Below are 27,838 nucleotides of genomic sequence, written 5' to 3'. Positions count from 1 at the left end.
CTCAGGATTTTTAATTGTTTCATCATTGTATTTAACAGTTTCTACAAAAAGATCTTGTCATTGTTAAGACTTCATTAGCTCTCATTGCTGTCTTCTTTCAAAGATGCCTTCTCCGAAGTAAAAGGCTAAGACTGTAAGTTTTTATGATAAAAATTGTATTTACTCATGTTGATAGATAAACTATCCTATATGACACCTGTCACACCTATGATACCTATATGACACCTGTCACACCTATGATACCTATATGACACCTGTCACACCTATGATACCTATATGACACCTGTCATTATATCACAATTTTCTTATGTCAGTAGAATTTGCGCGCTCTTCTCGTCTCCGATGTTGCCATTGCATTCAGCATCATCAACATTTAATAATGACATGACAATTAGCGTTTTATCAAGATTTAGGTTTAGATCAAGGTTTATGTAGATTTGATAGGAGTTAGTTTGATTGAACCAGGCTGCATCTGCATGGCAATAGTTAATATAGTAGTTAAATGTGTTTTTTTATTATGAATTCTTTTATAACTCAGTGGAGCTTGAAATTTGACCTTTTGGCAACTTAGTTCCTTGCTTCATCTCATCAGTTCATCTAACACTATCTGGTTTGTAGTTAAGTTCTTTAAACTGTTTATTAGATGCTTGTAATCATGGATGATGGCTGGATCAATTGTGGATGCAAGGCTAGTTGAGTCGTAAATTTTTTTGAATTATTAAATAATAAATTAATCTTATTGGTTATGAAGTTTTTGTTGTTTTATTGGAGTCTGATGTACCCTTCTCTACGTTTGTTTTTCTTTGCAAAATCGGCTCAGCTTTGCTTTGAATTTAATTTTCGTGTACTTTAGATTTGAAATAGTTAAAATGTAGTTTGGCAGCTCAGGGTTTGATAGATAATCCACGATAAATTGTAAAAATTAGAATGCTAACAACCTAAACCGTTTTTTGTTGTTGTTTTTTATGGCTGAAACGTAAGTAATAAGTAAAGCTTATTAATGATTGATTTGATCAGTTTGTGTCCAAACAAACGAAAATAATGTTTTTCTTACAAGTTGAAAATAAATCACTTGAAAAGATTTATTGCAATGCGTCAGAAATTGCAAGCTGCATCGAGAAAATCATAAAAGGAATTTTTTTAGAAGTAATTTTTTATAATTTGAGTACATTTATGTGAATGTGGCTGGCCACTAAACACTAGTACTGTACCAGTTATGCGCAATCTTTCCATCTTTATTCATGTTCAACTTATGTGAACGGCTCAGAACAAAATGTTTACAGTCCATTTCTTTTGTTAACACTAATGTCGGTTTGTTTTGCATTATTTCAGACCCTCTGCATGGCTATAGCCAACTTAGAGCCAAGACTTGTGTACTTTGAAAACAATTACCTGGTTTATTTAAACGGATTACATTTAATAAACCCATTGTTAGTATGTAGATCTGGCAGCATGAACATTGCTGAACAGCTTTTCAGGTACAAAGGACTGTATACACTCTCTTTGGGTGGTTGGATTATCCTAACGTTTTTATGTACATTGCCCAGTCAACTCGAAACGTGAAAATTGAACAACTATTATTAAATATGGAGTCTGTTTCTGGTATTTGGAATAACTGATGACATTTTACTCGGTTGAATATAAGGCATCAGGTGATAGGAATATGACATGAAAGAATATTAGCCAGAATGGTAATTATGAGGAGTGGGTCTGCTAGGAGAGAATGTCATCAGCAAGTCAATAAACTAAAGTTCACCAATAGGTCAAAGTTTACCAAAGGAGCATGCTAAAATGTAACAATATATATATATATATATATTTATATATATATATAAATATATATAGATAGATATATATATAATATAAATTAGTGTGAGAAATAGTTAGTACTTAGGTTCCAGCTACTGTCAGCTGCAGTCTTTACTCTCATCAGCCTGTACTTTCAAATGTTTACAGTTCATTTCTTTTCCTTAAAACAGTCTCATGAGGGGATAATTGCATCATTGAAACTGACAGTAGCAACAAGCTAAGTACAAACTATTCCTCAAACTATTGATATTCTGAACTCTACACTTAGTGTTGAGCAGTCTTTATTAGCTTTGCTTAAGTAATTATGTTTTAGATAATTATTTACTTCAGCAATATATGTAAATATTTACATATTCATCAATATATATAAATACTTATATATTGCGTATGATATATGTATCAGCTAAAATTTATCTGAAAGGACGAATTTTTCTGCGCTACAAGTCTGGTTCGCGGTATCGCCCATCAGGTGTATTTGTTCGATTTTGAACATAACGTAGAACATTTTGAAATAACTACTTATCTATACGTAGTTATTTATCCTGTGTGTAATAATATAGTAATAGTAATATGTATAGTAATAATGGTTTTCTATACATTTAGTAATATGTATATATTATATATACATATATATACATGCATAAAATGTATATATGCACTTGTAGTGTTTATATACACATGAAATGTATATGGAGTGTATATCTCCATGCAATATATATAACGCATGCCTTTCAAAAGCAGTTTCAGCAGATATGTATGCCAAATATATAGTATTTTTGCTTGAAACCTCTCTCCTACCTGCCTGTTTTTGTCACACATGAATCTTGTCATTGCACATTTAGCCCTAATGCTAATAATTTTATGAACTCGTGGCAACATCTACTATTGCGCATGAAAATTTAACAAGTTTTTACATGGTAATATGAAGTGTGTTTGTTTAAGGAGTACAAGCAGGTAGTAACTAGGATGCCTTCTCGAGCTGATGACGATGAGTCATGTTCAAGCAGCAGTGACTCAGAAGATGAGCAGGCAACTCCTTATCCTTCGAATGGCAACAAAGGTCTCACATTGCTAGATGATGAGGCTAACACAGATCTGGTGCTGCCACCAGATGATAGGGGAGAGTCAGAGGCTTGTGAGTTGTCTCCCTTTTAGCTTATCATTGGGGCTCATGGATTCCTGATGGCACTCTTGATGGGTGTGTGTGATAAATGTCAAAAAACATATATAGTGGAATGGACTAGTTGATAAGCATTAGTTCAGTCCTATAAGTAGTCATAGACTTGGAGTTATCTGCTAAAACTTTGATTACTCTATGATTACTTTAGATCCATGGACAGATCCGACGAAACATTTTTGGTGTTTGGTTATGGAAGCCTATAAACTATATGTAAAGATCTCAGGCTATGGCTTTTGTTGGTTCACTGTCAAAGGCCCCTGCTCTATTTGGTTATCATATACCTTTGTGTTACTCCGATCGAGGCAAACACTACCATATTCCTAAAAGGGGGGGGGGGGGGGGTAAATAATTTAAATCTGAACACGTCGTATATACTCAGTTGCATTCGGTTGAGAATTTGAAAGCACCCTATATTACTGAAAGCTCAATATAAGGCATTGCAAAAACCTTAGATTTTTTACAGAGTGTGTTTTGATTCCAATCATACCGATATAAAATCTGAAAATAAGTGCCTGCATGTTATTCGCGGGTGCTTTATTGTGTTCCCTAAGCTTATCAGCGCTATGTATGGCATGCGTGTGTTTCTCATGCTGCTCTCTTGTTTATGTCCTTCTGTCTATTGTTTTTTACTTCTAAGGGACGTTTGGAGCTTTTATCATGAAATCTCTTTCATTTTGCAAAACTTCTAGACAAGTTGTTGGTAAAGCCTGGGATATAGAACCCGTTTACAATCAAATCTTTTTTCTGTTGGACTAGGAGAACGTGATTTCAATTTCATGGCTGGTTTGTTGCATAGAGATTTTTTTAGTTACTTCAATCCTGTGTCTTGCACCCTCGTGTAGATCTTGGAGAAACTGACAGCTACCGAGAACTCGTCCCCGAGCTGCCTGACACATCTACCGAATCAAAAACGAAAACGGAAGAAGCGGATGGCGACAACAAGCCAAAGAAAAAGAAGAAGAAACGAAAGTGAGTACAGGTCATCTCTCGTGGGAGGAACTTCTAGTGGAGCAATGAATGAACTTCCTTTGATTAATAGAGCGGCTAGTAAACTTTTTGTCTTCATATCTGGTAGGCTGATTTGTGTGAGAGACAGCGGTATTCTGTTACTGGGCAGTAACCTGTGCTGACCACTGCTCAGGCCAACAGCCCCCTCCCATAGGAAATGATTCAGTTACGAGCTAGTGTGTTGTAATTTACTGTTTCCAAGGTTAAGGAGTTGTTATGCTGCAAGAGATTATTAATATAGTACGTTTGTGGTTAGTAGTAACCAAAATAGTCATATATTGTGTGTATATTTAGACTCATGGTTATTCCTCTGTGTATTGTGTTCATAGACATAGATGACTTATTCAGACCTAGGTTTTTTATTCATGGATGATCATGCTCTATTCTTGGACAAATAAGTGACTAATTCTTAGACAGAGGTATTCATAGACATTTAGACAGAGTATTGGAAATGAGATTAAACATAAAGCTGGTTAACAGAACTGTGAATGAAGAGAGAAGAGCAGGTCATGACAGTAGTTTGTCATATCTAACAATACTGACACGAAACCAATTTGTTGTACTAATTTATATACCGACTTTTACCTCTTTTATTCTTAGATCTAATGTGAAATCATTTTTATCACACTACATGTTACTGTCTGGGGGCACTCAAAACACTAGAGTTCTTTTGGAAATCTGTGTTCAGTCAGATGAAAGCAATAGAAATGTTTTTATAAACACAAATGTGCTATTAATCTGTAACAGACATTTGCAATGTCTGTAATGTCAAAGGTAATATTGAGCACTATTTATCTGTTGTAGGATACTGTACATCTGCACGAGTAACTGCAAGTACGACAGCAGTAAGTACAGTAGTCTATAGTCAGCGTCTATAGTCAGCATATATAGTCAACATCTATAGTCAGCATCTATAGTCAGCATCTATAGTCAGCATATATAGTCAACATCTATAATCAGCGTCTATAGTCAGCATCTATAGTCGGCATATATAATCAACATCTATAGTCAGCGTCTATAGTCAACATCTAAAATCAGCGTCTACAGTCAGCATATATAGCCAACATCTATAATCAGCGTCTATAGTCAGCATCCATAGTCAGCATATATAATCAACATCTATAGTCAGCGTCTATAGTCAGCGTCCATAGTCAGCATCTATAGTCAGCTTCTATAGTCTGTGTCTGTAGTCAGCATCTATAGTCAGTGTCTATAGTCAGTGTCTATAGTCAGTGTCTATAGTCAGCGTCTATAGCCAGCATCTATAGTCAGCGTCTATAGTCATTGTCTATAATCAGCGTCTATAGTCAGCATCTATAGGCAGCATCTGTAGTTGGTGTTTATAGTCAGCATATGTAGCTTGGTGTCTATAGTCCGCATATGTAGCTTGGAGTCTGGCTGCTTGTCGCAGCTACTCATTACTCTATACAATTTATGCTGTTGATTTGCAAGTCATAGCAACCTTACAGTGCGATATAATCCATTATTGGAACTAGAGACGTATATCTCATTACAGCAATTAAATAAAAAGTTTGCATCGCTTGTAAGTGGCTAAAGCTTTAATAAAGGCATTACAGGATGAGTGTTTGTTCAGTCTGTAAGAGGGTGCTTCATACCCGTGAGTCCTTCTGATGATTAGGGCTTTACAAACATTCGCTCTCTTCATACCATGCTTCTCCAATCTGAGTGGCTATTTTGTGCGTGAGACACCATTTGCTAAGCAACCTGTCAGAGGTTTGAGCGATTTACATCTCTTGTGCTTGACCTTCTTAGACGAGCTCTGCTTTAGATCGGCGTTCTATCGGCGTTCTATCGGCGCTTAGCATGTTGTTACACCTCTTCATTGATTTTCAAATCATGTCACTGACTGTCACACTATGTGACTAGCTGTCTAAACCCACCCTTAAGTGACTGTCCATGCTTTGCCCTCGATCGTCTCACTCTGAGACTGAATGTCCACACATTGTCCTTGACTGAGATATTTTATTTTCAACCGCCATATTTGGCCGCTGACTGTTATTATCACATTATTCTAGATATAGGAAACTGTAAGTTCAAATTTTTCAATAAAAATTTCGCAGATAATGTATAATATTTATCAAAAGAAAATATATTCACAGAATGTAGAATACAGAATAGCAATATTAATAATTGCAATGTGACTTCTCAACATTAGCTGTCAGTTCGTTGGTTGACAATCATCTCACTCTGTAGCCTCATTGGTTATAAATCTTCACACACTCTACTCTCATTGGTTAAAAGTTATCTCACTCTGTAGCCTCATTGGTTATAAATCTTCACACACTTTACTCTCATTGGTTAAAAGTTATCTCACTCTGTAGCCTCATTGGTTATAAATCTTCACACACGTTACTCTCATTGGTTAAAAGTTATCTCACTCTGTAGCCTCATTGGTTATAAATCTTCACACACTTTACTCTCATTGGTTAAAAGTTATCTCACTCTGTAGCCTCATTGGTTATAAATCTTCACTCACTTTACTCTCATTGGTTAAAAGTTATCTCACTCTGTAGCCTCATTGGTTATAAATCTTCACACACTTTACTCTCATTGGTTAAAAGTTATCTCACTCTGTAGCCTCATTGGTTATAAATCTTCACTCACCTTACTCTCATTGGTTAACAAGTTACCTCCCTATGTAGTCCCATAGGTTGAAAATCATCTCACTCCATAGCTTCATTGGTTGACAGTTATCTCACTATGTAGTCCCATATGTTGAAAATCATCTCAGTCTGTAGCTTCATCGGTTGACAATCAACTAACTCTGTATCCCTATTGGTTGGCTAATATCTAACTCTGTATCCTTATTGGTTAACAATCATCTGACTTGATAACCAAATAGTTTCAGTGAGTTCCCTCCCCTCGCTTAGTCGCAGCCTGTAAGATCATTTTGTTTAATATTAGTTGATAATCGGTGCCCGTTTTCTGTGTTTAGTATTAGTTGATAATCGGTGCCCGTTTTCTGTGTTTAATATTAGTTGATAATCGGTGCCCGTTTTCTGTGTTTAATATTAGTTGATAATCGGTGCCCGTTTTCTGTGTTTAATATTAGTTGATAATCGGTGCCCGTTTTCTGTGTTTAGTATTAGTTGATAATCGGTGCCCGTTTTCTGTGTTTAATATTAGTTGATAATCGGTGCCCGTTTTCTGTGTTTAATATTAGTTGATAATCGGTGCCCGTTTTCTGTGTTTAGTATTAGTTGATAATCGGTGCCCGTTTTCTGTGTTTAGTTCGAAGAGTGTCAAAAAAGGTTGGGTTTCGTGAAGTGGCAGAAGAGGATGAATGGAACCTTTTCTGGACAGACTACTCAGTGGCGCTTGAGAGAGTAATGGAGATGAAACGCTACCAGGTGCTGCATTACCACACAATCTATTTATGCAAGTGCAAACCATAATCATTAAATTACATCATTAAAAAGCTAAACCTTCTGATTACAACCTCAAGGTTATTCCCCTGTGGTTCAGATTGCCCACACAGTACGTGCCATTTATGACTGCTCTTTAAAGATTATAATAGTTGATACACCGCTGCGAATACTTCACACGATTTTTGAAAGTTTTTCCTAGCATAGTTTTCTATAAAATGAAAATTTAGGGTTGTATGAGTGAATAAAAGCAGACGACAATAAAATAATACAACGCTAATTGAACTCTGAGTCGAGACACGCATGTAATTGGTTCCTAACTGCACATTTATTACTTATATGAAAAGGTTATCTATTAACCGACATTGTCACACGTTAGCTCACCTTGATAAGTCTGTTCATTGTATTAAATATCACTGTCGACAAGAAGCATTGCTTTGGTGTTAACAGCTTGTTTTTGGTTAGGTTAATATGTCATATTAATACGTTATGTTAATTTATAATGTTAATATTTTATGTTGATATGTTATGTTAATATGCTATGTTAATATGTTATGCTATTATAACAAGTTGATGTGCTATGTTGATATGTTATGTTAATATGTTATGTTAATATGTTATGCTATTATAACAAGTTAATGTGTTATGTTAATATATTATGTTAATATATTATGTTATATGTTATGTGAGTATATTATGTTATATGTTATGTGAGTATATTATGTTAATATTTGATGTTAATATGCTATGTTAGTATGTTATGTCACTATGTTATGTTAAGATGTTATTGGAATATGTTATTAAAATATTATGTTAATATGTTATGTTACTATGTTATGTTAAGATGTTATTAAAATATTATGTTAATATGTTATGCCTTTGGTTAACATATTTCTGAATCTCACCTCTATTCTCTTGCAGAAAATAAACCATTTTCCTGGCATGACGGAGATCTGCAGAAAGGACTTACTATCTCGCAATCTCAACAAGATGATTAAACTCTTTCCTAAGGAATACAATGTCTTCCCCAAGTCCTGGGTTCTTCCCGCTGAGTAAGCATATCAGTAGGGGGTTTGCCCACTGTCCGACACTTGTTAACAATACTTTTGGGTGCGGCCAGAGGTAGTTAAAGTTAAGATTTGCTCAATTGAGACCATGGAATAACCTCATACTATTATATAAATACTGACCGTGGTCTTACCTGCTGCAGTATCTGTAGGGTCTATAGTCTCCTACTGTCATAGTTATTTCTCATTACCGAAATCGAATTATATTGGAGCAAATCTGTTTACAAAAATACACTGTATTTTGTGTCCAGAGCTCAAACAACAATGATAAATTATGTAATTATATACGTCATTAAAACTAATACATTATATGTAACTATGTGAGAAACCTAAAAGTGATTATTGGTAAAAAGGTCTTGTTGTTATCTGACTGTAATGACATGCTGATAGAAGTGCAGATTCGAGAAGGCATGAGTTCAGTGGTAAAGTTGGTAGTAGAAATACCAGGTGTAACTTTACTAACTTAAACTAGGACTGTCTGAAGTAATTTAGTTTATATATTACGTATATCATTTTTATAATTTTTAATTTCTGTTGTCTGTTTTACTATCATTAAAAAATTCTGGTTGGAAAGTATTTTGCATCCTGAGACAAATATTTGTGTTCATTTTCTATTTTGTGTTCAAAGATTTTAGTTCAGGGGAGATAATTGTAGTAAAACAAGGTCAAGGTCGTCTGTTGTCAATTAACTGCTACACTAATTTTTGGCAACGGGTTAACATTTACTATATATAGAGAGGTTAACTGGCCTTCTTAGCCGTAGTTCTCAAGCAATTATTGATGGTGGCTTGGCCCCCTCTCTTTCTGCTGAAAAATAATTAGCATCAATGCAACTTGAATGAATTTTGTTGTATCTAGTTGGCACGTCTAATCCTTTTATAGTTACGGAGACTTCTTGAGCTTTTCGCGGCAAAAGAAGAACAAGACATACATCTTAAAACCTGCGAGTGGCTGCCAGGGAAAGGGCATCTGGGTAACAAGGAATGTCAAGGAAATAAAAGCGCATGAACATATGGTCTGTCAGCAGTATCTCTCTCGGGTCAGTTGCACTAACAGGCAGCAAGTATAGATCACAGGCTAGCCTATAATATTTTACGGAAAGACACTTTTCCACCCATTTTAGCTATCTACATTTTGCTAGAATTCCATATTCATTTGAAAAACCTGTCTTGTTTTCTTGAATTGCTTCGGCTGAGTAAGCATCGTTGCCACTTGGTGAGGTGAGAGCAATTTCTAAAGGTGTAAACACACTAGGCGATTTTATCGCGAGCGTCATGAGGAGGGCGGAGATATCGCTAGCGTGTGCATAAACACACTTGAGCGATTCACTAGCAAGCGATATAATGGGCACGCCCACAAACTGCCAATAAAATTCCGTATCATTAGTTTCTTCGGAGTTGTTAATAAATTTAGGTCAGTCAATATGGCGCCGTCTAGGCGACAACGTAAACAACTTACGCATTTGTTATTAAACCTATCTCACTTTCACGGATTGTACACTGCCTACACTACAAGGAGACATAAGAAAAACGATTATTGCATTTTTAACTGTAATATTTTTCACTATTTTTATACATATTTTATTTTGTAGTGGTTTTTTATATTTAGGCCTAATGTATTAAATATTTACCGTTCTCAAGATGGTCAACCTGTGCAACGATGATTCCAAATGTTGATTTTCAACTTGGATTTTTTGTAATTTTTGTTTGTTATGGTGCACATGACTGGGAGTGCTATTATTAAATTTGTGAACAATTCAGTGCTCGTTCTGAAGATGTTTCAATATTAACAAAATAGCAAATTGTCGCTGCTGTACGTTCGTGAACATCGATAAGAAATAATTACCCGCCATAAAATTGCATTCTGGTAAAATTCAACCAATCGAAATGCATCTCGCTAGCGATAAAGTTGTGCAGAGAAAGTCTAGCGTTATCGCTCTGGATGAGCACGCTGGGTGAATTCTAGCGCAGATTAGCGCCACGCAGCGCGATATCGCTCTAAATATCGCCTAGTGTGTTTATACCTTAACAACAGAAACATCTCATCTCAGAGATGAGAGTATATAAACACTAATTCTCATGCCTGAATCGGTGTTTATATAGCGATTCAGTCATGAGAATCTTCATGCGGGACTGTGTAGCTTGTGCTCCATTTGTTTAGTCCAAAGCAGCGAACTTCTAAGTTTAAATAGTCAATGTACTTTTATAAACTGTTATTAGAAATTGTAAGTTTACTTTTTCACCTCTAGTGCTTTCGTAATCTTTCCTCAAGATTGAATGACATCACAAAATTTCTGAGATGGTACCACTTCTAAGCAAATACGCTTAGATTGTTTATTGTTAGCGAATATGTTTCACCATTAAGTCTTCATTATCCAATGTGAGTCATTTTCGATGTAGTCTGACAACTCTTTGCAAACTTATTTAGTTTCAGTTAAAATTTAGGTTCTGAGATACGTGGCCGGCCATTAAACATTTTATTATCGGTCACATAACACTAATCAATAAATGACCAGTAATGCTCAAACTGAAATAGTTACTAGGTGTTAACTGGACACTGAGCATTATAAGTAGTAGTAGTAGTAGTTCCGTTACTATATCTGTACATTCTCTTGCAGCCTTTTCTCATTGACGGATTCAAATTTGACTTTCGTCTGTACGTGTTGGTGACCTCTTGTGACCCGCTGAGAATATTTTGTTTTAAAGATGGCCTAGCCAGGTTTGCCACAGTACCTTACCATGATCCCAACTCGGGCAACACGGTGAGTCCGTAGCTGCTGTCTTATCTCACCGCCTTGTCAATATTGTGATGAAAGAGTGTGTGACCAATAAATGCAGAGACAGTAAAGTCTTTCTTCTACTTTCCTTGTAGGATAATGTCTTCATGCACCTCACCAATTATGCAATTAACAAAACTAGTGAGAACTTCATCAGAGATGATGAGGAAGGAGGCAGTAAACGGTGAGTATCTATTGTGTCCATCTCTATACTGTGACTAGGTATATACTATGTCTATGTATAGACATACTGTGTCTATGTTTCATACTGTGTCTATGTATACACTGTGTCTATGTATCTATTGTGTCTATGTATACACTGTGTCTATGTATATATTGTGTCTATGTATATACTGTGTCTATGTTTCATACTGTGTCTATGTATATAGTGTGTCTATGTATATACTGTGTTTATGTATATACTGTGTCTATGTACACACTGTGTCTATGTATATATTGTGTCTATGTATATATTGTGTCTATGTATATATTGTGTCTATGTATATACTGTGTCTATATAAATATATACTGTGTTTATGTTTGTACAGTGTCTATGTATATATTTTGCCTATGTATACACTGTGTCTAAGTATATACTGTGTCTATGTATATACTATGTCTATGCATATATTGTGTCTATGTATATACTATGCCTATACACATATTGCGTCTTTGTATATACTGTGCCTATGTCTATGCATATATTGTGTCTATGGGAATGTTGTGTCTATCTAAACATTATTTATGTATATACTATGTTTATGTATAATAGTTGTATCCATATGGATATTGTATTCATGTAACTGTTGCGTTTATGAAAGTAATATATCTCTTTCATCTATATAATATACGCATAATATATTATTTCTATGTAGAATATGATATATATACATATATATAGGGAAGGAAAGCTAAAAATAGTTTCAGTATGACGATGATTATTTTCATACTGCCTGAGAACGATTAAGAGTTGACGCGTCACCCGCCCCCACTTTCTGATAAATCATCCTCCCCATTTCACTGTCTTAATAAATTCACTACGCTCATCATTGGCAAATTGATTTTTGCATTGCATTTTTCCTTTGTTTACTCGTGGTAATTGTTTAGGGTTGATGCAATTATCTCATGTGGAGTTACTCAGCTCGTCTGCACCATACAACTCGACATGAACACGGCTTTGTTTTTTCTGCACTTCACGCTCCAAATAAATACAATAGCATTTGGTCACAGTTTTGCTGGTCCAAAATGGGGCATAGGTGTGTGAAACTGCAAATTTTACTCAAGAAAAAAATTATTTCGGATCAAATACATGTATCTTTTCGTAATCTTTTGAAAATTTAAAACTCAAATTTTGCGAGAATACATGGATGTTAAGATAACTCCAATTAGTGAGGTGGCATCTATTCAAGACTAGTTTGAGATGTGTTAATTTTATTTTCTAACAGGTTTTGATTGCTGTAACTGGTGTATAGCCTGTACTTGCATGACAGCCTCGATCGACATCGTAGTTATAGCTAAGGAGAGAGTTAGTTATTGTTAAGGAAAGAGTTAGTTATTGTTAAGGAGAGAGTTAGTTATAGCTAAGGAGAGAGTTAGTTATAGCTAAGGAGAGAGTTAGTTATAGTTAAGGGGAGAGTTAGTTATAGTTAAGAAGATAGTTAGTTATAGTTAAGGAAAGAGTTAGTTATTGTTAAGGAGAGAGTTAGTTATAGCTAAGGAGAGAGTTAGTTATAGTTAAGGAGAGAGTTAGTTATAGTTAAGGAGAGAGTTAGTTATAGTTAAGGAGAGAGTTAGTTATAGTTAAGAAGATAGTTAGTTATAGTTAAGGAGAGAGTTAGTTATAGCTAAGGAAAGCGTTAGTTATAGTTAAGGAGAGAGTTAGTTATTGTTAAGAAAATAGTTAGTTATAGTTAAGGAGAGAGTTAGTTATAGCTAAGGAGAGAGTTAGTTATAGTTGAGGAGAAAGTTAGTTATTGTTAAGAAGATAGTTATAGTTAAGGAGAGAGTTAGACATGGCTAGGAGTCAAGACTATAGATATACTATACTTTCTATCATCACAGCCTTCGGCTCTTTAGCTCTCAGGCTGTATTTGAGTATTGAACTTCTTGCAATGGGTGTGCTGACCAATGTAGAGGACACCAGGATTTGGACTGGATAGATTACTGTAGTTTTTTGACAAGTATTCTAGTGAACACATGATACTTAAATGAGGTCTTATAAGCAACCTCATACCGGATGTGCATGCTTTCACACCTCTCATCAAGTGATCCATAACTGAGACCACACATTCTCTCTACGATAGGATTAGCCTAGCTGATCAATACCCTGGACTATCAACTGAGTCAATATTCTAGCTTTCTGTCACATCTCTTATTTGTTTCCCTATTATTCAGTTATTAATCGCTGTCTGTCAGCGCTCTATTGTCATGGTGACTTCTCTTTTATGCTACTGTCATAATGTAGACTTTCTTTATGCTATTATACTTCTACTCTTCCGTATTAATTATCTGTAATCGGATCGATCAGCTCTCACCTTCACATAAAATCAGCGTCTTGTATGCTTAGCTTGTTTTCTTTAGCTATCAAATCACGGCTCAGCTAAACTCTTTGACCATTCACCATAGTGTTAGTTAATCAAAAACCTGCACTATGAAATTTTTAGTGTTATCGCTCTTATATGTTATGTTGCTAATGAACTCAATGCAGACCATCTAGGTGATAGGTGTATACAATGGTATATACAAACATACATGGGCTGATAACTACAGAAGTAGAATAAGTGATGAGCTCCTACACGCTATTGCGGAAAAGTTTTAGCGCATCTGTAGTACCTTTAGTCTGTGGATCTACCAGTCAATGTCTTTTGAACATTTGAACATATTTACTGTTTAGGTTTCTTCATTGTTCGTTGTATAAAATAATCTGACTGCTTTGCTTTTGCAGTCGGATCACAACGATAAACCGGTGGTGGAAGGAAAATGGATACGACCTAGACAAGATATGGGCCGATATAGACGATGTGGTCATAAAGACCCTCATATCCATTAGTGACATTCTCATTCACAACTACCGTACCTGCTTCCCCAACCACACCCGCGGCAGCGCTTGTTTTGAGATTCTTGGCTTTGATGTCATGTTTGATAGGAAGCTCAAGCCTTACGTGGTGGAGGTAGGGGACACAATTAGTGTAGTTGGTGTGCTAATAAGATGTGGGTGTAGATGGTGTGCTAACAAGATGTAGGTGTAGTTGGTGTGCTAACAAGATGTAGGCGAATATTGAGAGGATATTTTACTCTCGTTTGGCTTTGATTTCGTTGTCATACTATCGGTGGGTTTGTAAGACTTTTCAATGAATCAGTTTTATTTTGTGTTCAAATCTTTGAACACAAAATAGAAATTGAGCAAAAATATTTGTTTCAAGATGCAAAATACTTTTCAACTAGAATTTTTGATGATAGTAAAACAGACAACAGAAATTTAAAATTATATGTAAAATGAAATAATATATAAAGTAAATTACTTTAGACAGTATCTAGTGTAAGTTACACCTGGTATTTCTACCACCAACTTTACCACTGAACTTATGCTGTTCCGTGTCTTATGATGAGTTATAGCCTTCACTTCCTGTACTTAAGCTGAATCTAATCAGAATGTGATAAAATTGATTTCTTTTTGTTCGTCTTGGTTCTGAACCGGTTGTTTACATTAATTCTGATGTTGCAATTCAAAGTTACATTTATAAAGGCTACAACAATGTTCACACCTTTTTATAATGTTATTAGTATGATAACATACTTTTGTAAATGCAAAGACAGCGTATTAACTAATATGCTCTATTACAACCCAAAATATAACGTAATAATAAAAAATGATTTCATGCTTGGGTTATTAGTAGAAAAATATTTACTGACCTAGATAAATTATTTCAACTGTACGCTTTGGGAACATTTTTGGTTTTTGGGAATACAGAGTTTTTATCAGTCATGATGGGACAACTCTTGAATGAACTGATATACATTTGACCATGAATCCTTCAAAATGAATGGAAATTTGGTAATAATGTGGTTGGCTCTACTTTTTAACTCAACTGTCTGTTGAGTGAAGGATGGATTTTTTTGAAGAATAGCTCTCATTTTTCTTAATCTGTAGGTATCTTGGAATCTACTTCTGGGTTGCAGAACTGAGTTAGCTGTTTAAGATTAAAGTTATATTAAAGTAATTAAAGTTATAAATTGAGTTATAAATAAGAAGCATAATTCTTACTGATGGTCTCTAGTTTACCCGGCATCACCAGAAGAGAACTGCAGACAGGTATTTGGTGAGGGATTGGACTAGCCATCTCAACAGACTGTATATTATTTATTCAAGCAAAAAACATTTATAATGTTGTTACACAGCGTTTGGCTGTGAACATTTCAAGGTTATCACAATATAATGGTTTCATGATAAGGCTAGCAGCCACTGCTATATCTAAGATGTTGGCAGACGGTGCTAGCTCAAATAAGACACTAATGTTTGAGAAAGATATACAATTTTAAGTAAACAGGCAGCTTAAGAAATGCTCTTATCTTGAGTGTCTCGCAGTCAGCGGTATTTGTATTGGCTGCTCTACACTCTGCCTCAACTTTGCACTCGGCTGCTGACATTTGTCGCTGCGCACTGCTGCCTTAACAGCGAACACCCTGTCTTTAGCCGTGGCATGTGCTTATCTTGTGTTTGCCTTTGAACAAATAGTAACAATTTTATAAAAGAAATATTATTTGTATTAAAGCTCACCTGTGTTTATGTTATCCGTAATTCTTTTGTATAGATAGCATAATACTGATAAGTTTGAATAGAGACTTACTAGCGATAGGGTTGAAGGCATTGTTGCTCGTGTAATGCCTGTTTGACTGAGGCTGTATCTAGAAGAAATAGGTTTCGATATACCGTTTTAGTTAGCTGGATGGAGATGTGTTTCTTTCAGTAGCTGATTCGTTAGCTGGTCTTTGCTTCCAGCTCAGAGGGTTGGGAGAAAGGTTACTATGATATTAATTTGAGATTGTTGAGTGATATGATGTAGGATACAGTTATGGCTGGGGTGCGCTGTTCCATATGATTCTTTCTATTTTACTTCTGCTCGTACAACTAGCTGTAACGACCCGTATCCTGTACAGCCCATTTGCCCCAATCGGAGGAGATTACCCTAGGACACTTATGTATTCGCCTCATCTAACTTTCGCGTTTTCGCGGAGTCATCCTCTCGCGAAAACTTCATGAGCGAAACTAAACTATCACAACGAACGAGCGAAAACGTGGAATTAAATAGCTTTGTTCATTGATAGTCCAAGAAACAAATGGCAGCAAGCGATCAAATTGCATTATCGATTTCGGCCACACAATTCTACCTGGGGTGCACAATTACAAACTAGTCCCAAATTGAAAAAATTTTTCTTACCGATGAACCGAACCTGAGGAATCTAATTATGTTTGTTCCACTGCATTTATTTTTACATCACTATATTTTCGCACTCATCAGAGCTGCGAAATTAAGTTGCATCGAAATTTTACTCTGTATGCTACTCACGAAACTAAATACTAGCGAAATATAAGTGTCCTAGGGTACTATATCATTGTCTGCCTACTAGTGTTTTATTACTGGGCTTGTGATCGCAATCCATGATGGCCTTGTTCATGGTACTGTGTCTCATTGGTGTTACCTTGTACATTTACGACGACGTTTAAGCCGACGGTATGGACGATTGTCTGCACTCATTAACGTATTTATTCAATATGGTTCAGTGATTAGCATGCACGCCTTGTGACCAACTAACCAGACAATTGCATTGAGAATATATTAAGCCACCGTGCAACTTTTTTAGTCAAACCTTCTGGCTGGCAGATTCATTTGTTTATGTCAGCAGTTGGCAATGTATGATTTGTTTGGCTTAAATGTTGCATTATAATTACTTTCAGCACACCAGATTGTAGACACGAGGTAGTGCTCGAACATCTCCTCTAGAATTTGACAAATTAATTAATAGTGAGAAAAATCCAGGCTAACTACATGCATAATGTTCGCATCTTACTACTGTACTAGTATATATCACAGCTCACTACTGTACTAGTATGTAAGAAATGTGAGATTGCAAATAATCAAAGTGATCTGTTCTTGGTTGTTTAATTCAGTGCAGATAGACTACTGGAAACACTCATAGAAGCAAGTCATTATGACACATGATTTTCTGTTTACTTGTACAATATATTTCAGTTTGAGGCTACAAAATGTAATATATAAATGATCAATAAATATTATATGAATCCGCAAAAAATAATATATAAATGCCTCTTACAAGTACATCTTGTTTGACTAAAAGTACTACAAGATATTTTTGTCATCTGCCACTGTCTATACGGAGCTACCGATAATCAATGATGACATCTTAACCATGTTTTCAAGGAGTTCTTCTATCCACAGATATTGTTATTAACAGACAGTTAGTAGTTGCCTGCCCATGAACGCTTGTAAGCTCTGAGCCCCCAGACTCAACCATGATAGCGGTGACATTGAAGTCCTATAAGCTTTCTTGATTTCTTTTCAACTCATAAAGTTGTGTATGTTCACCACTCTATGTTACACTTACTACTTACACCACACTTACTCGTTGTGAGAATTTGCAAAGTCTTGCTAGCAACTTGGCAGGTTTCTATTGTTTGGGCTGCTGAAACCTGCTACCAAAAGAAGTAATTAAGAATGGTGAGTTGGTGGTCTGTAGAATTAGGTTCAATATTTCTCTGCTGTTTTCTTCAGGTCAACCACTCACCAAGTTTTCACACGGATGCCGTGCTTGACAAGGAGATCAAAGAATCCCTCCTTTATGATACTATGAACCTCGTCAACTGCGGCGCCGTTGATAAGAAAAAGGTAATCGAGGAGGAGAGGCGAAAGATCAAAGAGCGACTTTTCAACCGAGGACCAGGCAAGAAAGAGACAAAGTAAGTTCGATACAGCGCAAATGTCATTACTCTCCTTTTTCGCTTTGTTCCCTGACTAGAACGGAATTAGTAAATTGTTGTAAAGATATGAGTTTTGTGTTGGCGGCTCTCTATGACTACCTGCAATAAATTTCCGCAGTATAATGTCAACAATCCTGCTCAGAAAATACATATTATATTAGGATTTTCCATTAGTAGTTATCTCCTCCGCACGCGATGGGCTAACTAGTTTTAATTACCACGAGCTGCACATTTCATGCATCTTTTTTGTACTTTGTATTTTGGTGTCTTGGACTCAAATAGCCTTTGCACTGCCCACTATTCAGCTTTTAAATATATATATATATATATATATATATATATATATATACATACATATATATATATATATATATATATATATAAATTAGACCAAGTTTTCTTGGCTTTTATCTGTATGATATGCAACTAAACCATTAAATTTTGCATGTGATGAGTTTTTATGATAGAGTCTAAGATTCTCACGGCTTTAGTGTGAATGACCTGTTATTCACAAATTAGCTGTGAATTAGCCCGAGTGTTTTACCCTACAGGGAGGAATTAGAGATTCAACAGGCAGCCTACCTCAAGCAGCTAGACAAGTTCGAGCTCGAGAACATGAATAACTTTAGGAGAATTTACCCCCGGCCCGACATGGAAAAGTATGAGAAATTCTTTCACTCTTCGGGCTCTCTCTTCCAGGAGACAGCGGCTTACAAGGCGAGAAGCGAAGCTGCCAGGTCAGTATGTGGTGCCTGAGCTAATCGCCTCACTAGCTGAGCTAGTCACTTAATATCACCTCTTACACCTATTAAATCCTATCAATGACCTGGCTTATAGCTGGAAGTGATGTAAAGTTATTCACCTAATCTAGTCTAGCATGGGCTACTAGACACTTAGGCAGCGAGTATCAATGTAAAATTGAATTCATTTTAGCTTCATTCATCATCGGTCGATACAAGCTCAAGCAATCAAATTCTATTGGATGAGCTGGCAGATGAAATTATTAGCAACGATGAATGTCTTCGCATTATTTTATGATTTATGAGCTGAGTAATTGCAGGTTTTTTGTAAGTTATTTGTTTATTGCAGTAATAATAAAGAACTAGAAAAGTTATTTCATTGGCACAACTCGAAGAATATGGTCATACGATTACCCTTATCCACCTGCTCTCTGTTAAACCTGCAGTGTGGTTGGTTAAAGTACTTCAGATATGAGTACATATATTAGTTACTCTGTTCCCAGACTGTCCTATGTTATGCCATGGTGTATTGCTAGACCGGACATTCTAGAAATCATCTGGAGGCAATATTACAGCTAAAATTTCTGATCAAAGTGAATAGTTATAAAATGCCCTGTGATTGGCCTGGCTCTCCAAATCACATGACCAGCGAGCAGCATGTTTGTGTCTAAAGAAGTTCTGGTATAAAAAGAGACACAATCAGACTTTTTACTTTTCAAAGCATGAAAGTTGGATTGAGTCATCTTAGCTCTCCAGCTCAGTTACAGCAGAAGTTACAAGCACCCGCGAGTCACTTCAAAACCACCTGCTGATCTCATCGTTCTATTGATGGAGATAGTGGAATGATGGCACCAGCAGTGGCATCGAAGTCTCGGTACAGGTGCTTGTGACTCTAGTTGAAAGTTGACACGTTTTCACAATGCCCTTCATTTGCGTTTTGTGAGATTCAAAACTATTAAGCTTTGCTCTCATCAAACAGCTATGCTGTTGGCTAGCAACAGACTGCTTAGGATGTTACTGCTTTTTGTTAAGAACATTTAACCAATCAGTGTGTTCAACTACCAGATGTGTACTTTTTGCTCAAATAAATAAAAGAAAAACATAAGGTCATAGACTTAATACATTATAATGTGGCGATGTGACTTGACACAGTGCTATGTCAATTCTTGGATAAAGTAACGTTTTTCTGTACCTGTTTTCAACAAAAGTTCACTTTTTATGATAAAAGCTTGTTATGATGGAGACAAATCATTCTGCCCAAATTTGTTGTTGATCACATTGTCATGACGACATTACAATCAGAGAAAACTTGCTGCAAAATGTTGTCAAAGGGTTGAGCGAGGCTCAGGGTGGACACCATAAAAATGCAGAGCTAATAGAGAATTGATTCGATCAATATGTGAACATTGACGTAGAAAACTTGTTATCCAAACGGGAATGTTTGCTTTGGTCAAACTTAAATGAAACAGACTTCTCTGGTGGAGAATGTTGGCAAAGTGTAACGACATCTCGTGGTGACCTCAGCCGGTGACGTCAGGTCAGCGCGAGACAAGTTCTCTTCGTGTGACCTTCTTCAAGGGGCTAATTACTTGGCTCTGTAAATTAATACAACCCGGTTGTAAAATGGTGTGACGCTCAGTGTAAGCTGAATCTTTTAACCTTGTGTTGTATTATTTGCCTTGCTAACTAGCTATTGGCAGCAGACGATGCTGTATGTAAGTTGTGTAGCAAACTGCTAGTAGAAACTACTTCTCATAAATACCAGAATAATTTGATAGTTTGATTTGAAATAGGCTGCCATACAGATTGTTGTTCAAATCAATAACTCATAGCGCTGGACTCACCATTCTGCGGTTTGTACTGATGCGCGGCCTGTATGCTCACCAGGGTTCAACGAGAAGAGATTAGACAGAAACAAGAAAAGTTAGACTCAATACTGAAGAGGAAAAAGAATGATTCCTCAGCGAGACCGGAAAGTCCCGGTGGAGGAAGGCGGAGGACGCGGCGCCCCCTTCTTAATTCACGACGAGTCAACCAGACTCAACAGAAATCAACAGATGTAAGAAAACAGGTTAAACTTGTTTCTAGCATTCTGTGTCACCGCTGAAAAAGTGGTACCTTCTTGTTAAAAGGAGTGCTAGTTGGATTTATCCATTTCAATTAATTTGTCTTGGCAAAGGTTGGAATTTTTCGCATTGGCATAGTATAAATACATGTAGTCTCTGCTTGTATAGTGCCTGTGGTTGAATGTTGTGGTTGTGTGTTGTATTGTGCCTGTGGTTGTGTGTTGAATGTTGTGGTTGTGTGTTGAATTGTGCGTGTGGTTTTTGTTGTTGAAGGTGCTTCAATCAAAAAAGATTCAAAGCTGAGATGTTTTCACATGAAAATCGGTAATATAAGGTTCAGAACATTAAAAACATTGTATTTCTTTTTGTAACGATGGCATTTAATAAAAATCGAGGAATTCGATGCTGCACATCAGTGATGAAATCAAATATCACTGACAATCATCTACTGTGAAAATACTAATGATTTAACGATTCACAGTGAGTCAAACTAGTAACGTTTTATTTTGATATTTATGCATTTCCATAACGAACCTCAATTTGTAGCCAAAATGGTTAACAGTTTTGAAGGGAAAATATTAGACAATATTGAAACATACAAGACTTAGTAGTAAAGGAATAAAACTAGAGTAGAAGCTAGGAGAGAAAAATGCATTTCAAAAATAAAATATGAAAATTTGATTTAACATCCGCAAAAAGTATTGAACGCATTTACTATTGGATCGATATTTGCCATTTGACTGTGACTGCCATAATAAAAAAATGAAAAATTATATAAAAATAATAAAAAAGTAATTATAGAGTTGCGTTTGTTTGGAGACGATGGAGTGACAGCGAGCAGCAGCTACACTTCCAACGGCTGTGTTATTCAGGGTTCCTTGACAGTTCCTCGTACATTATCACCGACCTCCATAGACACAATGACTGCTCAAGAAATCTCTGAAAATGAAGAGCTCGATAGAATCAGCGGGCTCTTGCAGAGGGAAAATTTAATCAGAGGCCTGGGTATACCGGAGCATGTCTATAGAATGTTACATACAGCCCCGGGCACTGTGCATACCCAAACAAGGCCACAGGTATCCATGTACACATTACTAGCAAGGTGCTTTGAGTCTCACACACCTCACGCTCTCTTTATGCTCTGCTATAAGCTGCATTTAACTCAGTGTCCATGTTTACTCACTTTAATCAAACAATTTTGATCTCAATGGCTCTGCACTAAACAATGACCATCATTGAAACAGTGTCACAAGCTATTACCACTTTGGTGTCATCTGACTGTCAAGCACTCGGTGCCACATTCTCGCTAAGCATTTGTTATTACCTGTCTGTCAATCATAACCTGTTAGTCATCTGCCATTCACCTGTTGCCACTTGTCTGTAAAGTTTTAGCTATCAATTTTACACACTGTGCCATCAAATAGTCAGGTATTTAAATTATTTTTGACACAAGGATGGATTATACTTTTTTGTTAATTTTTTAAATTCTTTTCGATTCACTTGCTGTTCTCTAGCGACGAAAAGAAAAGCTCGCTGACCACCCAACAGCTATCTGCATGCTTTCACAGTTTAATAAGAAAATCAACAAGATTGATATGCAAAGCCTTAGTCATGTCCCTAACCTTCCTACCTCCAGAGAAAAGAGCCAAGGCGATAACCATTGCAGAAATACCAATGGAAACAACAATTATTGCCTACACTTAGATAGTAGCTCAACAAATCTCTCTCTGTCTCTCACTATATCCTCCATCAGCCTTTCCTCAAGCGTGCGTAACTTCTCTTCTCATTGACCATTCATTCCTTTAGAGACGCAGTCATTTGGTTCATGATAAATTTCTTGCTTTTGGTGAGCTACACACTGTGTTTCTGTTACCACATGACTGAAACTGACTTACCGTGGAACCTCAATTTGAACGTCGCTTTTATTTGAACGCCACCTCTAATAGAAGGCCACTGTGAAAGAAGAGTTAAAAAATACAGTGCTACCCTTTAATTGAAGGCCACCTCTATGCGTCCGCCACTTTGACATTCTTTGATCTTTATGAAACCATAATAGAAAGTGATCAGTAGAAGTGTCCACAAAATAATACTAATATAATAAAATAGTACTAATATTGACTCGGTTACATCAGTAACAATTAATCTTTTCGTTGTTGCTGTAGTGGTTGCCATAGTTTTAGTGACAATGTACCTGAGAAGGTCTATTGTCACAATCATCGGAACTACACGCTGATTCGAAGTCACTGATTTGAAGGTCTAAATTATATCTATTGTTTTTAATTTCAACAAAAAATGTTTGCAATTTTACCCGAAGATTTGAAAGCGTTTTGATGAATGATGAAAATACTCTTCAGGAATGAATACTCTTCTTGTACGACACAATAGCAACCATTGTAATGGCGTATTCTGACTTTGAAACGTTAAAAATGTTTTTAAAAATTCAAAGCGTGGTGTCCATTTTCTAACTCTAAAGCTTCATGATTTGTTCTTTTAAACTTTGAAAGTGACACCATCAAAATACTTGATAACGATACCAATCAAATATTGTATAATCATCGTCATTTCTTGTTTAACCCAGTGTGATACTTCCACTTATATAAAAACGGTTTAGCAAAAATTCTGAGGCCGACAGCATTAATGTTGATCCACCTGAAGGAGAGCGTATAATTTAGGTGACGATGACATCACTTCTCCCATAAAAGGGTTAAATTTATCTTCTCAAAATTCTGACGAGCTAGTTGAAAAATACGGTGCCACCATTTATTTGAACGTCACCATTAAACGCCACTAAAAAAGGGTTGAAAAATAGAGCGCCTTGCCGTTCAAATAGAGGTTTTACGATAACAGCTGTATGTGCCCTGTGTCATATTGGTTCAGTTCCCTTTCCCTGTTCGGTCGCTAACGGTGTTGGCCGGTGAGAGCAAATCTTGGCACCAACTCTGTTTATCACATGATTCTAGTAATTTAATTCAACTAGCATGATTTCGCTATTTCGACTCACTCAAAATCTTTTTCTCCTTGTATAAACATTGGTAAATCAAGATCAAATCTATACAGATAGCAACACAGTTCTTTTTGTATGCCAATGAAGCGCGGCTTGTCAAAATCCTTGACAAAAAAACACCGACATGCTTGCTCTCATTGCACCAACTTCCTCCCCTCCTCTGCTGCTGACACCTAAGCTACAGCATGCTACTTGCAGGAGCCTAGTGAGCAGGCGCAGCAAGCCGCTGCTGACTACAACACTGCACAATCACTGCTCTCCCTTATCAACCCCTCCACTAGCTCTGCCGCTAAGCACAGCACATTCGTTGCCTCCACACAGCGACGTCAAATCATGCAAGGCTTTGTGTCACCCTCTGCCCAGGTTTGTGCTTCACCCACGTATGCGTTAAGTATCATGTGCTGACCCTGCAGATGTACCACCTTTTATTTCAGCCATTCTGTTGATGTCTAAATATGGTTGTCACCGTCTCCACAACTCGGAGTATTTATTATAATTTTTACTAATATTATGTGACAAGCCTACAGCATGCGTAGTTTAGATGGATATTTCTACTAATATATTAGTTGTTTATTAGCAGTAAGCTAATGCCATTACCAGCATGGGAGTTCTTTCCTGTTCCGTCAGATTGGTCTCAGGTGGGTTTTGAAGACATGGCGGTTCGCAAGAACCAGACGCAGTTTTGAAACCAAATATTTTTACTGACTTGGCGAAAGGCATGAAGCATGTGTTTCAAGTTTGGACAAAATCAGTCAATAATGTGGAAATGCATAGCGTTTCTTCAGACTAACAGACAGACTGACAAACTGGGATTTTGTCAATGTGTATAGATTAATGCCGTATAGATTACGTACTTGTCATGCACTTTCATAAAATATCATCACTTCTAGTGCTCATTATGTAAGCTTTCTCAGCCGTGTCCAGATTATTGAAGTTCCTTTTTTCTAGATTAAAGTTCCAATAGTATAAAATTTTAAATGTTCACTGACTGGAGTTATCATTTGCTGCATGTTGATTGGCATGATAGAGCAGACAACTCCACTATAGTGTTTTTCTTCTTTAGAATGGCACAACACAATGGCAGCGAGGCAAACTCGCAAACACAAAGAAGCACGGTGTGGAAGTGGATGCTGATCGAAAGAGCCTCATGAGGAATGCCCTGAGTGATGCTGGATCAGCTAACACTAATTACTATAATCCACGGACATTCAGTGGAACAGGTAGGTTATGGATCAGTTTGAATTGTCGTGCTATAATTTTATGTGCATTTATGTCGGCGGCAGCAGCTTTATGACAGCAGCTAGTGTATGATTGCTCTGTGATGTTATTTCTCTCACTCTTGCTTATAAATTGTGCGAAGGTTCATCTGTAGAGGTTTTCACAGTTGACTTACTCAAAAATTCTTAAAATTAAATTATTTTTTATTTGAAAATTGATTATATTAGTCTCTTTTTTTACTCATTTTGTGGTACTATTCACACGTTCTATCGGAGGTTCTGAAATCTTCCGTAAGGCTTTTAAATATGTATTCTATTTTGAGCTATAGAAAGTAGCACAAATGAATATGTCATTTCTTCGTTGCAGTGCTAATTCCGTCTCGGGATATTTTTGGACGACCAGGTATACAGCATTTGAAGCTAGCCTAGCATAGAGTGCGTTTTGTGGCATGCGGGGAGGTGCTCGATTTTAAGTCCAATTTGTTTGCCTGCAGTTGTGTTTAGTTGGGCTTTCAGCTGCTGCACTCATTCTGTTCATTTTATAGATCTCCGTTAAGTAAAATAGAGCTACATACTCAACTCATTCTTTATCAAGTTGTCGTTAACAAAACCTGGTTGTGTTGTTTTCATGGGCTCCAAATATGAAATGTGGGCGGTAAAGCACTGATTTTCTTACCCAAAAAGAGTTTGTTGGGAGCTCAAATGGGGCTGGTTGACACAGGTTTTAATAGAGTGACTCACTTCTAGAACTAAACCATTAGACAGTAGCATAGTAATTATAGCTGCTTACTGATAAACCATTTTCCTTGCCACTTTAGACGATTGGTTTGCTTTTGTGCACATATTTAGTAAAGGTAATATTTTGTTCTTAGTTAAAGTGGCTGGGGTGAAGTCCTACTAGGCAAAGAGTGTGAGGGTTCTGTAGTCCTTGACTAGCTGCTTATTGTTATCACGCTCGTACACCCTCCGGTATTCAGAGTATTCCCTATTTATTTAGAAAAGGAGAGTATAATCTTGAATATTAAATAACCTTGTTGTTTCAATTTGTGTGGCCCTGTATACAGCGTAGCTTTGATGTTTAAAGGGTCTTTTATCTGCACAGCTTTTTTGTTTTTGATTTCAGAGGACCACTTGCGCGTACCTACCTTGATAATACCATTAATCAAAAAGAGAGGTGACTGCAGCAGCTGGTGCATTTTGTAAATGTATATTCAGGGATTGAGAGTTTTGCTTAAGCACCACAGAATAAATATAATTTAAAATTGCGAGCTTCAGAACTTGTTGAGCGCATTATAATTAAAATAAATTCAAAATTCTTTCTCCCTGAATATATTTTATTACACATATTTCTCTGCACCTTTGCTAGGAAAGTAGCAAAACATTTGCTAGCTATTGTCTTTACAATGTCCAAGTCTAAGCTCCTATGTCTGCGCAGCCTTTGTCTTGCCACACAATCTTAAAATTGTCATCTTTCGACTGTCTCAGTGTAGTTTTCAGTTCAGCAAATCAGTTTGAACATTTTTTATATTCTATATTTCAGCTGAAAAATAAATTTCTGAGGCAAGGCTTAACCTCTGACATCGATACATATGGGCTTAGTCAACATGCCAGAACATAACTGCCTAAGCTACACAATCTCTATAAATTTATTATTATGTACTAAAATTTTATTACTGTTTTTATAATTCTTCTATAAATTAACAATTGCTGCTGACAAACTGATTTGCCTTTTTCTTTGATGTCCTATCAATTCTTTCTAGAGGATGCCCGTTTTGTTGCCCATGTCAGACTCGTAGATGACCATTTAGTTATATTTGTTCGACACAGCCAAACTAGAAACATTAAGCCTGTTGCGTAATTAAGTGATGACATTGTTGTGTAGGTGCAAGAAAGACTGTAGCTATGAATCAGCCATCTCTTGGACTAGACGTCAACTCCCTAGGAATCACGACTCAAGGCTACAGCAGCAAAGTTCAGCCAGCCAATACTCAGCACTTATCGGTCATATCTGCACCCGCTCCGGTTATGCAGCGACCTGACCTGCCACCTAGTAGAAAGTTGGCTTCTTTAGAAAATGCCTTGCGCGGTGCTGGGAGTAGGCTACCCGCTCGTAAAACTGTTAAACTTAAGACTCTCGAAGCTGGCCCAAATACCCTGGTGTACAGCTAGTAGATAGTTCTCCTTGTAACTAGTATGTGAAAAAATCATACATTTTATACGCTACACTGCTAAACAATGCAGAGTCCTTTTTTGTGCTCATTTGTTAGAGATGAATTTTAAATTTTTTTCTTTTAAGCACTTTTTGCCTGTTTTCAGGCTTGCCTAGCCCTTGTACACAATCAACAACGAATTGGATTTTACTCAATTCAACTTACCGTCCATTATGAAGATTTTTTATATACATATCTTTAGGCATACGTATATATATATATATATATATACACTCGGGCTCATATACATATGTACATCTTATATATCTACAATTTGTTTAATGTTTTGCGTGGACAGTGACAATTATCGCTCAGTAGCACAGTCCAGCGCAGCCTTTCATCAACTTACCTCACTATGTGGCTCATCAGATAGTAACA

At 36.5% G+C, this 27,838-nt stretch overlaps 1 protein-coding gene across 1 annotated transcript; it reads left to right on the top strand.

The window, feature by feature from the left end:
* The first annotated feature begins 46 nt into the window (after positions 1–46).
* On the top strand, positions 47–27,838 carry LOC137389694 (tubulin polyglutamylase TTLL13-like). Its single transcript, XM_068075771.1, has 18 exons — positions 47–133; positions 2,752–2,944; positions 3,832–3,958; positions 4,802–4,842; positions 7,250–7,368; positions 8,305–8,435; positions 9,333–9,489; positions 11,068–11,211; positions 11,322–11,410; positions 14,171–14,396; positions 18,018–18,202; positions 18,775–18,960; positions 20,851–21,022; positions 21,902–22,105; positions 24,232–24,396; positions 25,097–25,253; positions 25,618–25,653; positions 27,133–27,838. The coding sequence occupies exons 2-18, from the start codon at positions 2,776–2,778 to the stop codon at positions 27,417–27,419; spliced, it is 2,595 nt and encodes an 864-aa protein (XP_067931872.1). The 5' UTR covers positions 47–133; positions 2,752–2,775; the 3' UTR covers positions 27,420–27,838.

Source organism: Watersipora subatra, chromosome 3 (genome assembly GCF_963576615.1).
Source record: "Watersipora subatra chromosome 3, tzWatSuba1.1, whole genome shotgun sequence".
Lineage (NCBI taxonomy): Eukaryota > Metazoa > Bryozoa > Gymnolaemata > Cheilostomatida > Watersiporidae > Watersipora > Watersipora subatra.
This window is presented reverse-complemented; position numbering and strand designations above follow the sequence as displayed.